Here is a 15,504-nt window from a genome sequence, read left to right on the forward strand (position 1 = left end):
TAAGGTTTAAATAAAGCAATAGTCATTTTTAATTACACACGATGCTTAATCAGTTAACATGAATGGGACGATTCGGCGCCGCCAATTGGTCGACGAATATCTCGGCTCCGCACAGATGTATGATATGCGTGAAAATTCATGTAACAGCAATTCGACAAGTGAGCTTAATGTAAAATATTTCCCCGACCATGTCCGATCCTGATAGGATCATATGGGCCTCCAAAGAGTAGAGGTATGTATTAACAGATTTTGTTTTTTACGAGAAATGGATGTCAGCCACTTGCTAAACCTATTAGGTCCATACCCTGACAGACACAAATTGAAGAACAATATATGTGTACTTGCCAGACCCAGGATTCGAACCTGGGACCCACGGCGTTATGCTTAAGCCACGCGGCCACCGTGGGCGTTAAAAGTATTTAAAGTATTTACTTGTAATAAAGTGAGGTTCATTTGGACCAAAACTTAATAATCATTAGAAACAAATCACTATACCGAAAACTACGCAATGCATTTAAATGCACTTTTGATCGGCACAATAATATATAATACAAACAAAGCTTTACTATAATAACCTAATTTAAGATTACAACAATAGTGTGTAGTAAATATTGTCCAGATGTCACATCGTCCAGTTGTCCTGGCATCCAGTCGGGGGGGCACCACATCGTCTTAAACTCTCACTTAATATAAATGAAGGCCTTCAAAATTATATTTCATGGGTCTTTTAGTGTTTAAAAAAACCACTGTGAAATGAAACGAAACGTCTCAGGGCGTTGAATATTATTAAGTTATCTTCTCACCAGATTGGAATGTATTTTCAGTATTGGCGACTTTGGCTCCGGCCTGCTCATAAAGCTGATTTGAAAAGGTTGCCAATGCTCCCGCATTCTCTTCAACTGTCACGTTGAAGCCCTTCTTCACAAGGTTGGCTACCACTGTCGGTGAGATGGCTACCCTGGAATGAAAGAATTTTATAACAGCGACAATTTATCTAACGCATACATCTTATTTGACATATTCTGCAGTTTTTTGGACATCTTATTCGGAGCGGACTGGTGGTTTTGGGAAGCCTTCAGGGAAGGCGATGCAGAGAAAGAGCGTCACAGTTTCAAAGCTAGACACCACACCATTTGATCATAGGGATGAAAGGTACCTATGCGTATTGACAATCAAAACACTGTTCGTTATTCATACTGTATCGTTGTGGTGAAGCTGACCCAATATCGATGATTTATTTTTCTTCATGGTAATACACCCCCTATAAGGCTCTTGGCCTCCTCTTGACGCTATCCCTCCATCTTGTACTAGGTCGACCAGGTCATTTCTTGCCTTCCGGCTTCTCGAAATTCAGTTTCTTTACATTCTGTTTAGACAGCCTAGCCATAAAAGACGGCCCAATTTGATGAACCGTACGGTGTACTGGCTCCTGCACCAAGCTTAAAGCTCGCTGTTGAATCTCCATCTCCGCCTTGAGTGTGTAATTGATGGGTCTAACGCAATGACATTTAATATGGACGAATCATCTGGAAAATAAAATGACACTCACTTTGTGTCGGGTCTGCCGGATGGCGAAATTCATATTTTAATATCGGTATCCTTCGCACAAATGAACATTCCGCTTGCAAGCGGTCTGGCGACATCGCTGGGTCTGCCCATACAAAATATCGGTTGTTACTTTGTGAAAATTTGTAAAAATTGTGTTACAAAATGCCAATGTGCCTAGTTAAAAATTGTAAAAAAAATTCTACTAAACACTCCAAGAAAGATGGGATAACTTTTCATGTGTAAGTATTATTTATTATTGATAAAATACCATTTTTAGATATTGACGAACGTTTATTCGATGCAATTCAATGACAGAACAATTGGTCTAACGATACCACTCTGCACTAATGAGTCCAGAACTCGATCCATGTTTTTGGTCATACATAACATGATTTCATCTACACTACATAACTTTATCAAACACAGAATGAATTTAGTATAATCTGTCACTATTTCTTATAACTCACCTTCTCTCATTGGTCCACGACTCCTTTGGCACTCCGACAGTCAGTTTGGTATAGGGGATGCCGACGGGGGCGGGTTTCGCACCGGCCTGCGAAGCCATGAGCCTCCACGGAGTCGAGCGTCTGGCGCTGCGCCCGACCCGGAGCGCAAGCCCCGCGTGGGCCATGCTGCGGGCCGCGCACACTCCGCACATCGTGAGGGATTAGCGCTCTACCTCCGCTGAAAAAAATTAAATTACTTTTGTCATTAAAAGCTTATTAATAATATAATTAACAGGGAACTCAGAAATAAAGGGAACTGAAATACATAACGGGTAAGGTGATAGCAGGTAACCGACTCGAGTAAGGAAAAATCCGGGTTAAATTTATACACGTGTCAATAATACGTTGTACGTCGAATACCAAAAACTGCACTCGGTTTATGCATTTACGCTCATTTAATGTTGGTGTATTACACACACTATTGCACGTGCATAATGTGTGTTTCATTTTCGTAGGACACTCACACATTCAAAACCCTGCATCAAGATGCGGCGTATTGAATATAGGCTATCGGTATTCTATTTATTATCTGTTCTGTGATAATTAATAATGTAATGCTTATTCTTGAAGAGTATTTGCATGCTATTTTTATATTTATATTGTGATCTGTCATTTATTATTAAGTATTATAGATTTTTTTCTCTTCAAAATAACGTATTCGGGTAACATCCAAAATCATCTTGCATGTCATAGGTTGGCCACCACAGATAGGTATTTGTTGTTAATTTTGAAATATATTTCTGCTATAATGTGTGGTTTTTATTACACTATCGACATTTTTTCGATTTTTCGATGGTACGCGAAAGCAAAGGTATCTTCGGACTTCGTTCTTGATAGAATAAGTTAATTTACTTGCAATTTTATTTCCACAAAATCTAGTGTTTCTTTCCTGCCGAATAGCTTGCTCACTTGGCAACACTGGTCCTCTTTTCTATTATGATTGATTACCCATTCGCTGCGGACCTTTTAATTAATATTGAATTACCACATTTAAATAACATGCTAATTATATCTAATGGCCACCTGATGGGCAACGCACCAATCCGTGGATCAGTGTTGCCAACCGTACTATAATTATACTACTTGTACTATAATTTTCGTCTGCGTACTATGTACGATATAAAACAGTACAGTTAATATACCCAAAATACGTACATAATAATAGTACAGTACGCCCAAAATACTATCATTTTGAATATTGGAAAAAATACGCAAAAAGTACGAAAATTTCGTTATTTCCGAACAATAAATCGGCGAAACGTACTAAAATTAAATTAATTAATAAAAAAAAAAATTAAACGGTACATGTTCAAATACGCGCGTTAACATCATTTTACTCCCTACTTCAATTATAGTTTGTCAATTTATGGCTACGGCCGTATGTTGTAGCTTAACCGCTGGGGAATGCCAAAAGAAATGGCGTATTTCAAAAAAACACTACCTTATTCTTAGGTCAATAATTATTATAAAGCAATCATTATTCGTAGGATGTTAATCACACTTGAATGGTCAAAGACAGCTTATAATTAGTATCTTTAGAATTATCTTGAAATGTGTTAATCTTGCCCATTTTTTGAATAATAAAATGCCTAATTCTTGTCAAATTTGGGATCACAGAGATTATCAATATAATTTTTTATCGTAAATATTTCACTATAATAATGTCGACATAAATTATACTAATGGTTTTATAAATGCGTTTAAAAATTAATAAATATAAAAAATCTTAACACCACTGCACATTTATGTACTGAAATATGACTATATTCTAAAACATTAGAGCGAGAGGTTTGAAAGAATACTATTTTATGTAATAAAAATACTTTATGCAGTCATCAAATGTTTAAAATAAATCTAAAGGATAATAAGGCATCAAAATTATATAAATAGATTATCTACAACGTTTAAGGAATGCCCAGGATCATGCTTTGAAAATAGAATAAAAGCTCCATTTTGACCTACGCTGAGCAAAATTTCTTGTATTCGTCGGTAAGCGTTTTTGGTTGGAGGAGGTACCTAAATAAAAAGGGGTCTCGGAATTTCTAAAATTCTTCGTTATTTGTTTTGATGAGAAGCAAAAAAACAAAAAATAAAAAATCAAAATATGACAACGCGTACTATAATGTTTGCCAAAATACTATAATTTCTTGGATCGCGTACTATAATTCGGCGACAAAAAGATGGCAACACTGCCGTGGATGGTTAATAATTATCTTCCATACTTGAGACTAGGGAATCCAATCCCGAGCCAAAATTCTGATCCCGGGATTTCGGGATTACAATTTGACAATCCCGGGATCCCGGGACTGGTCCCGGGATTGGCATTTTTTTCCATTGTTAATATAAAAATTTTATATTTACAAATAACATTGATAAAATCGGTCAAAAATAAATCTAGTATAATTTATTCTATTTAAGTCATTTATTGTTAATATTGTATGCATTCAATCTTGGAAATACACAAGTTTAATGGAGTAAATAATATTGAAATATAAATAATAATGTGAATTTAATATGAGATTGCTGTTTCTGATAGTAAAGACATAATGAATGGATTAGCGAGATTTAAAATAGAAAAGCAAATAAACATGGCGTACTTATGGTCTTTCCGCTTCATAAATCTAATTAGTCAGGAAAATATGAAACTGCCGTAAAACGTATGAGATCATGGTGGAATTACTTTGTTAAAAGTGCGAAGCATTGTTTTTTTCCAATCTTTCTCATTTTTAATAATTCATAAGAAAAAATAAAATGAATCGGTTACCTACACATGGGTATAAATCAAACTTTATTCAAACTCAGTTTATTTCTAATGTAGCTATTTTTTATTAAACGTATTTTTTCTGTTATATTTTATTTTCCATTAAAATTGATAAAAAAATCAATCCCGAAATCCCGGGATTATGTTTATCAATCCCGGGATTCATAGGTATCGAAAATAGCTCGGGATCCCGGGATTGGAATCCCTACTTGAGACATGGCCTACCCAACGCTGTCGTCGCCCTGCTTCCATGTGTCAGGCGACGTGTACCTTTATATTATACAACTACAAATTCATTTATTATTGCTCACCCATGCAATTGGTTTTTTGTTTCAGCTGTTGATAACAGAGTCGCTTTAATGGGGTCAACAGCGCAAGTTATTAAGTGTTATCAACTCCGGAACGTAAATTATTAAATTTATTATCATTCACTACAATACACCGCTTGCTAACGCGTCATACTTACATACTCCATCTGCAAATATCTCAACTCAACTGAAGAAACCAGTGGCGGCTTAACGAAATTTTGGGTGGTGGGGTTTACTTTACCCATTAATTAATAAATATACTTACATACTTTATCATATCATATATTATCCCAAGCTACTTATATTAATATGATTTTGACATTTTGGGTTCCATGATCAAACAGAACAGTGACAAAACAGAACATGACAAAACAGAACAGTCAGGGGAAAAATGAAACATTAATTTTCGTGGTATCTATTTAGGTTAGTATCACTTCCCTCCATTTTCGAAAGTGAATGGCAACCTATCACTTTTATTTTGGTATGGTTTTTCGTCTGGATTCGGGATGTGGAGGTGGACAATTAACACACCGGAATTGTGATCAGAAACGGCGAGGTTTATTTAAGTTAATATTATATAATAGTTACATTTTGAATAATTTATTTTACGGAGGACGAAATGTGCGTGTTCACTGTTTGGCTGTTTACAATCCGCCATCTTGTGTTTCGCTTTCAACGAGCGCGTTATCGAAAGACGGCGACGTTGCAATATTTTTAACCGTCATAAGCTACGGCATTGCCGACTCTATTATTATTTATTTTCGTAATCAGCGCTTAATATTTGTTGGATTTGATACCGACTCGGGCCTCTCCAGATACACAGAGACATCCCCAAATGGGGACCATACGGGGGTGTAACATTAGGTTAGGTCAGGGGTCGGCAAACCGCGGCTCGCGAGCCACATGCGGCTCTTTGCCAAATTCCCAATTCACTTTTTTTTACAAAAAAGGTATGATTGTTGTCGTTTTAAATCCGCCCATTGCAATAGTCGACAAATTAAATTTTTCTCCATTTCATATTGACACGAGCACTTTTGAAATAATTTTTTTTTGGTGGATTTAACAAGCAAAGAGTTATGTAGCTAAAAATTTGTAGGTCTTGCCACCAAAATTGAGGATTTGGAGAGAGAAAAATGCAATTTAATTTCACAACACAGCTAAAACACTAACAACAAACACTAAAAGATCTACATAACAAGCTAGATACTACGATGAACAATATAAGTAGCATTTAGAGAAACCAAATAACCGATGAAAATTTGGAGTCACGCCTAAAATTGAAAACTACAAGACCAAACATACAGACACTCTCCAAAGAAATGCAAGGAAGGTCATTGTTCACGTTAGTTTTAAGGAATGCGTGAAAATTGTATGTAACTCATTTTCTGTAAAAATTATATTTATAATGTCAACAATAAAAATACTCATATTTGCGTTAGTTTTATTCGCAAAACTTCTTCACTTGATAAATAAACAATAACATTCACTGAAATAAATCATATTTATAAAAATTTATGTATGGCTCTCGAATTTTTTTTAACCATTGTGATACTCATATGGCCCACGGTGGCCGCGCGGCTTAAGCGTTGGACTATAACGCCGTGGGTCCCAGGTTCGAATCCTGGGTCTGGCAAGTACACATATTGTTTTTCAATTTGTGTGTGTCAGGGTATGGACCTAATAGGTTGAGCAAGTGGCTGACATCCATTTCTCGCAAAAAAAAAAATCTGTCAATACAAACCTCTACTCTGTGGAGGCCCATATGATCCTATTAGGATCGGACATGGTCGAAAAGAAGATACTCATATTTGGCTCTTTTGGTCCAAGAGTTTGCCGACCCCTGATTAGGTTAACATGACAAAATAGAACAACGATAAATATAAATTTAATATTGAAATTATCCTATCTCTATTATGTTGATAGATTTTTAATAGCACAGATTTTCGATACGCCATAATAAATCAAATTATATACCTAATTTCTGCATTCCTAATCGCTAGAAAGCCTCAAATAAACGGGACTTTGCCGGCAAGCTTAGGATATCTCATCTTAATCAATATAATATGTTCAAAATGATTGGGTGACTGGTACAACGAAATAATGACCTAACCTAACCTGACCTAAATAGATTCCACAAAAATTAATGTTTCATTTTTCCCCTGGCTGTTCTGTTTTGTCATGTTCTGTTTTGTCCGGTTACCGATTTTTGTTAAGGGTGATTGAGGGTAAGTTTATATGTTAAATACCCTTTTCAGAATAAATATCACTATTTTGAAATGTAAAATTAATTCGATAAGGTATGTAATTAACTTACGTCGGGGATATTTTAATCCATCATCAGTATGCACTAACGATAATGCATTCGAGTCCTGTGTTAATAAAAAGGATTTCAAGTTATACACATTTATATTTTTAAATAAATATAAAAAATATTAAAACGATGAATTAGTCAAAAATCTACACGGTAAAAATTTGAAAACTTAACATTAAATTTTAATAATAAATATGACCATAAAATATAATGTAATAATAACGTAACTGTTGAAATAAATATGTAACAAATTAACATTTTTTTTTCAATTGTAAGTTTATATTTGACTTAAGGCGATACTTCAGTGAAACGGCAAATAATTTTCAACTATAGGCGCGACGAAATTTTAGACTCGCTGGCAGTGGCACTCGGAGAGCGACCGTCGAAGTGTGAATACGTCAATTTGTTTCGTGGTGGCGACGGGGGTATTAATTCTTAAATCGTGTAAAGATGACTAAAAACATTACCAATTTACTTTAAAAAGAAAACATGTCAATGAATATATTATTATTGTTACTAATAGAACATTAAATGGACGCATGTTGGATTTATATGACAAATTGTATTTCGTTCGGCATGCGTCATTTGCACCCGCAATCCGCGCATCGCCTAGCCACGATCTTTTTAGACCATGCCTCGACTGAGGTAGACTTAAAAAAAACTTTTTATTGTTTTCAGATACATATTTATTAATTAATACAGTTGAAATGGAAATTATCAAAAAATGTCTCAAATTGCAAGCTTCGTATTTTTCCGCTAGGTGCCTCTACTGGTATAAAGCATCTGAGCATAGGATACGTCCTGTTAAAATGAACCGATAGTTAGATAATTATTAGAATAGGGTACATCACTGTTTGTCGTAACAATTTACAAAATTGTACCTACAACTCAATGCATAAACATTTAGCTCATTGTTCGACGATATTACAGGTAAAGTTCGTTACGCATATCATCAGGTAATTTCTTATCACTACTTTTAGACAGTTATTGACCTAGTTGTTATTTTTTTTATTGTAGAGAAAAAATATTCTATTTTTACCGTATTGGTTGGTCCCTCTCTGTCTAATATTATTTAAAATTAAACAAACATGAGAAATGTTAGGAGCACAGTTGGATATTTTTAAAGATATGTCCTGGGTCAGGGAACACAAAAATAATGGGGAATGGGCTGCCTCCTGAACCAGACTGTAAGTAATTTTTAATAGTATGGGAAAATGTAGAATAAACTACACCATGGCTTAAAGAAAAGCTACCTATGTTATTTTCAATAGTTAAATCTGTTTCATAATGTTTATTAAAGTTTGTCACATAAACGAAGCGCGCATTCAATGTTGATAATATTTGAAGACATTCCGGAGGTTTTGTATTTATTATGTTTTATGATGTTTTAACCATAAAGACATAAACCAAAGCTGGCTTCGAAATCTTGGTCTATGGCGACTGGCTATCGTATTTCTAACTTATCAATCGGTTCTGCGATATAAGCGTATCATATACAAGGACCCTAGAACGATCACTTTTTGACAGTGACAGTTTAAGACACGTTGTCCTAGGCGCTGACTGATTTCGAGCCCCAATGCAATATAAAATAATAATACAAACAATATGAGAAATTCAGTTCCCAGCGTTTGTTAGTGTCTGTGGACAACGTAATATATATTCTTTTTAACACTACAACAGGCCTGCCCTAGAGCCTCAATTTATTGTTTTTTATAGACGATCAGATCCAGCTTGTGGATGCTTTATGGGGGGACATGCTCAGCGTAGGTCAAAATGGAGCTTTTGTTCTATTTTCAAAGCATGATCCTGGACATACCTTAAACGTTGTAGATAATCTATTTATATATTTTTGAAGCCTTATTACCCTTTATATTTATTTTAAACATTTGATGACTGCATAAAGTATTTTTATTACATAAAATAGTATTCTTTTAAACCTCTCGCTCTAATGTTTTAGAATATAGTCATATTTCAGTACATAAATGTGCAGTGGTGTTAAGATTTTTTACATTTATTAAATTTTAAACGCATTTATAAAACCATCAGTACAATTTATGTCGACATTATTATAGTGAAATATGTACGATAAAAAATTATATTGATATTGGGCATTTTATTACTTATTTAAAAAATGGGCAAGATTAACACATTTGGAGATAATTCTAAAGATACTAATTATAACCTATGTCTTTGACCATTCAAGTGTGATAAACATCCTACGAATAATGATTGCTTTATAATAATTATTGACCTAAGAATAAGGTGTGTTTTTTTTTAAACACGCCATTTCTTTTGGCATTCCCCAGTGGTTATGCTACAACATACGGCCGTAGCCATAAATTGACAAACTATAATTGAAGTAGGGTGCAAAATGATGTTAACGCGCGTGTTTGAACATGTACCGTTTAAAAAAAATCGGTTAGGTAGGTTAGGCGTCAAAGAAAATCGCCGCTGATAATAAATAACTTATTATAATTCGGTGTGCAACACTGTGACATTGTATAAAAAATAAGAGTATACAAGTTACCCTGTTTACACTATTAAAAGTAACATGTTATTATGTGCGTATGGCATCCGGCAACTATAATACCTACGTAGGTAGGTAAGTAAATATTTATTTTATAAATAATCTGGTATCAAAGACATTGAAAAGAAACCTTCTTTATAGACGTATGCATTTAACTCTATGCTTGGCATGCGGTTCATAATAATTATAATTACAGATAAGTACCATAGTGTTTACATTCGTCACTGTAAGTAATTATACAAGTCAGCAGATCAGGAGTTCCCAAACCCCAATGTTATCACGGGCTTAAAATTTAATATAACTGCGGATCTATTCTATACACAAGACTGCTATCGGTCGCTATCGGCAGTTATCGAGGGCAGTTTATCACAGTGTTTGTATTGAGGTATTATAAGTGTTACAATAAGTTAGACGCAGTGTTGCTAACCGTACTATAATTATAGTAAGTACACTACTATAATTTTGATTCTGCAAAAAATGTAAAATACTATAATTTTACGCCGAATATGCCAAAATACTATAATTTTAAAGGATTCGAGCCGAAAAATGTTCCTGTAATATATTTTTTACAGAATACTGAAATTTTTAAGCCTTTGTACGATAGTCAGCATAGAAAAATATGGCAACACTGGTTAGACGTCTAAACAGTCAATTCTGTCTATCTCGCTCTAAAAGTTAGCACAGCCAAGAGAGGTGCTGTTAAAACATAGCACTTATTGTAACAATTACAACTAACTTATTGTTAAAAATATAATAGGTAAGTACATACTTCAATACAAAAATATTTAAAACTACCCTCGATAGCGGCCAATGCCACTGTGCTGTGTATAGAATAGATGCGCTGGAACGAGTCGTGTGAACTTTTTGTATGACAGCACATAGATAATGACGATTCCCGGTCCCCAGTATATTCAGGCCAAAGGACGAAACCGTAAATTTCAATCGTGGTGCTAGTTATTGCTTATACTTCGAATGCAATATGATAAACTGTAGAAAATTTCATATTGAAAAAAGTGGTATTTAATACGTTAATTGTGATATTAACGAAATATCGAAAATATTCATTTACAACATGACGTTATTACGTTGTATTCTAAATGAAGCAATAATTAGCACTACCATCGGAACACGCCATTTAGCGCCGTCGCCTGTCTACGTATAGTTATTATATGACGGCATAGGGCGATTTCGATTCCGTACATGATACAATAGTAGCAATCTGAGAATACTAAAATAAGTGTAGTTTGTTACCTTCCGAGTGTGTGGCTGTAAGAAGATACAATTCTGGTTGTAGAGAAATATGGGATACACTTAAACACGTGTAATTTTCAATAGTTTCGTCTTTATTTAGACTTGAATTTGAACTCAATGCTTTACGGACATCGGTATCCGATACAACGTCTCACGGTGGACTGCGATACGGCCAACTGCATACGTACAATTCCGAACACGGATAAACAATATTATGAACCAACTACATTGTATCACTACTTACACCATATAGACGTATTAGTGTTTTTATTATTTGGTCAAACAGATTTTAGAGTTAGGTAAATAACAAAATAAAAAAAAAACATAACATGTTTTATCTCTCTGCCATAATATAATAATATTTTTATTATTTAAAACTCTACCAAAGTTCAAGGGGTTGTGATCTTGTAATAATACGATGCACGAAAGATGAGCGTATAATTTTAATGTTAAGGCGATAATTCAGTGAAACGGCAAATAATTTTCAACTATAGGCGCGGCGAAATTTTAGACTCGCCGGAGATCGAACGTCGAGGTGTGAATACGTCAACTTGTTTCGTGATGGCGACGGGGGTATTAATTCTTAAATCGTGTAAAGATGACTAAAAACGTTACCCATTTACTTTAAAAAGAAAACATATCAATGAATAATTATTATTGTTACTAATAGAACAATAAACAGAACATTAAATGGACGCATGTTGGATTTATGGATTTATATGACAAATTATATTTCGTTCGGTATGCGTCATTTGCATCCGCGACCCGCAATCCGCGTATCGCCTAGCCACGATCTTTTTAGACCATGCCTCAACTGAGGTATGGCCTTAAGGTTATACTTCAGCTGGGGCACAGTCTAAAACGATCGTGACTACGCAACGCGAAGATTGTGCAAATGACGCGTGCAGAACAAAACATAATTTGTCCTAAAAAGTCAACATGCGTCCATTTAATGTTATGTTTATTGGTCTATTACTAATAATAATAATATATTCGCTAATTATCTAATATATCTAAAAAGTCAACATGCGTCCATTTAATGTTATGTTTATTGGTCTATTACTAATAATAATAATATATTCGCTAATTATCTAATATATATTCTAATATATTTACTAATAATAATGGGTAACGTTTTTTAGTCATCTTTACACGATTTAAGAATTAATTCCCCCGTCGCCATCACAAAACAAATTGACGTGTTCACAGCTCGACTTTCGCTCTCCGATTGCCAGCCAGTCCGAAATTTCGTCGCACCTAAAGTTGAAATTTATTTGCCGTTTCGCTGAAGTACCGTCTTAAGACATGTTTTATTTGTTCGTAAAATTGTACGTATGCAGTCGGCTGTAGCACACATGTTTTTTTTAATATAAATAACCATCTCCTTGCTTTTTCGTACAAGGTGGTTGGGAGGGTTAGTTGCATTGATGTGTAGTTAATTATGCTCCTCCGTTTATATTTTCTTTATGGCCTGAATGAAATATGCTGTGTAGTGTTCTTGTGTTGTTTTGTTGTTTAGAATTTTGTAAGGTTTTTGGAGATCAATAGCATGGTTATGCTGTCTACATACTAGTCCACCGCTACTTTTTCTAGTATAGGGCAGTCGTTGATGACATGCCACAAAGTTTGAAATGTGTAGCCGTCACGTGGACAACAGTCATCGTCCCTCAATTTAAATCTTTTTAGAGAGGCTCTCACTGCTCTGTGGCCTGCTAGTATTTGTGTGAGTTCGTGTGATATTTTTATGTTCTTGGCAAGAGTGATGGCAGAGTTTATGTTGGTGAAAAAATCACACATGGTTAACCGTGAGATGTTGAATCGGAAACCGATTGCCGTATAGCATTGACATCAAACCCATGTAAAAATAATAAAAAGTCGTAATAAAAACCACCGGAATACAAGGGAAATACGGAAGAAAATTATAAATACATCGTACACATACATTGTACGATTCAAAAGTAGGTTAGCTCGTAAGTACCAAGTCGTGCCTATCAAATATCTGATAATAATGATAGCGATATTATCAGATGTTTGATAACAATCACTATAAAATGAATGCTCTTATTAAAACTAATAAAATGCGGACATTACTGTGTGCAATGATTCACTAACACATCGTCATTTTTATCTCAATGCTACACGGCCATCTCTTTCCGGTACGATAGGTCAAGTTGAACTGTGATACGGCGAAATGTAATACGTACATATTATATAGTTTCCTTAAGTGTGAGTTAAGACTCAATAGTTTGAACATTGAAGTTAACAACCGCACCAAACCAACAGCCCCGCACCACACTCGATCTGAAACGGGCGTGTCACGGGACCCCTCACGACGTACGACAGCTCACAGTGAACCGTGATACGGCGAAATATAACACATACAATTTACATGTAACTCTCTGTAACAATCTCCAAGTAAGTAATATGAAATAATAAAAAACGGACAATTTTAAATTCAAGCTCAGAATCCGCTGCAAACACCTGTTTTCGAAGCTGAGTATACGATTGCTCGGGTGTGGAGTAACAGGCAACCGATCTCGAGTGTGGAAGAATATGGGATAAACTTAAACACGTGTCAAGATTACGTCATTCAAAGCTTGTCCTTCGTTCTGATAACTGCTCTCGGTTTATGCACTGACGCTCATTCAATATAGGTGTATTTGAAGGTTGCAACACACACTATTGCACGTTTATAATGCGAGTTTCATTTTCGTAGGACACTCACACATTCAAAACCCTGCTTCAAAATGTAGTGCATTGAGGCTATCTGAATTATATTTATTAATCTGTTCTGTGGTTGTAGACTTTCCGAATTCCGTAGCGAGTTGCATCCTTTCGTCGTACTATACGCACCGTATGCGGACGTCTCATACCATTATCATGGATATCACAGTTGGAATAACTGTGGTTTGGGCAAATTATTTTAACGGGTATTATTATATTATTGGGATCAAAATAGAAATTTCATCGCTCACTTCTTTGCGGAGAACTATAATGAGGTTATTTGAGATAATAAAATATAGATGTCCCATGTTCATGTAGGTGTAAAATTTGCAAATCAACCACACAATGCAAATTAATAACGTCAAGTAAGATTACCTACCTGTTTTAATCATTCAATTAATTAAATATATAGCTACTAATCATTCAGTTTAGTTTTAAAAATGAATTATTTATTATTAATATTGATTCTTTCTTTGGGATTTAAGTTTTTATTTATGATTATTACAGGGGTAAATGAGTTATTAAAAGTTATACCAAATTAATATGTAGGTACCTACGTATTGAACAAGATTTTCTGGCAGATTTATGAATAAAATACGGTAAATAAAATTGTTACATCGTTTTAAATATACAACACGCGACAGTTCCCTTGATAAGTGTGCTAAATGAGTTGTTAAAAATAACAAAAGAATAAAATTATTATCATCAACTCGACGAACACGGGAGAACAGCTGGCTTTTGTGCCGCATGCTGTTAATTGATAAATTAATTTCAACCACGAGAAATCTTATGTACGAAAATTTTAATAAAAAATACATACCACTTGAAGGATCGATGCTTAGATGTTTATCAAAGCAGTCAATGGCATCAGATTTCACTTAAATCCAATAAAAACACTGCAGTATTGCCGCCAAATTCGTATGAATCGTGGTGCACCAGTCGAATTTATATTCACTGTAATATAAATATCACTGATTTTAAATCGAATGCGGTTTTTTCGCGGACACACGCGTTCGCGGACGACGCAGGGGTGTTGTTTATTTCGTTTTTTTGTTAATTTTGATTGAATTAGTGTGAGAAATTGGTGCAAAAGCCACTGACCCCCGCGCGCCGAACAAGTTGAATATCCAAAAATGATTTGGCAAGCGAAAAGCTCCCGTTCGCTGCCGGCTCACGTACTCGCTTAGGGATGACTGCGATCACGTCATTGTGGTTTATACATTCACGCTCGCGATATTATATTTTTCAGCATCCATCCGCGAATGTCCATATATTATTAAAAAAAACTCCTCGATCTGGATGGAAGTTGCAATTTTTGTACGAGCATCAATGTTTAGATGTAAACAAGAACAAAACTTGTGATAACCTAGATTCTTCGACTAGCTCTTAATTATCTTGTTAAATTACACACTCAAAAATAGGGGCCGCTTATTGGAGCGCCACTGATTTATTTCTACACACTTTAACTTATATTACTAAATTATATACATATTTCTCGTTGCTTTTATTTTTAAAGTAACAACTGTCACTATGTTTAATCGTTTGTTTACGGCATTAATCGTTTAGGC

At 34.9% G+C, this 15,504-nt stretch overlaps 1 protein-coding gene across 1 annotated transcript in view; it reads right to left on the minus strand.

Annotated features, from left to right (window-relative positions):
• LOC147069056 (NAD(P) transhydrogenase, mitochondrial-like) overlaps positions 1-15,076 on the minus strand; it is a 43,881-nt gene extending 28,805 nt beyond the window's left edge. Inside the window, 3 exon segments of the mRNA XM_085951716.1 lie at positions 804-958; positions 2,016-2,232; positions 14,757-15,076. Of these exon segments, the coding sequence (XP_085807842.1) occupies positions 804-958; positions 2,016-2,206 (346 nt within the window). The 5' untranslated portion in view covers positions 2,207-2,232; positions 14,757-15,076.
• Positions 15,077-15,504: the final 428 nt, after the last annotated feature.

The sequence above is a fragment of the Rhyacophila brunnea genome, unplaced genomic scaffold, assembly GCF_057557595.1.
Source record: "Rhyacophila brunnea isolate RB1 unplaced genomic scaffold, BYU_Rbru_1.0 scaffold_24, whole genome shotgun sequence".
In the NCBI taxonomy this organism is placed as follows: Eukaryota; Metazoa; Arthropoda; class Insecta; order Trichoptera; family Rhyacophilidae; genus Rhyacophila; species Rhyacophila brunnea.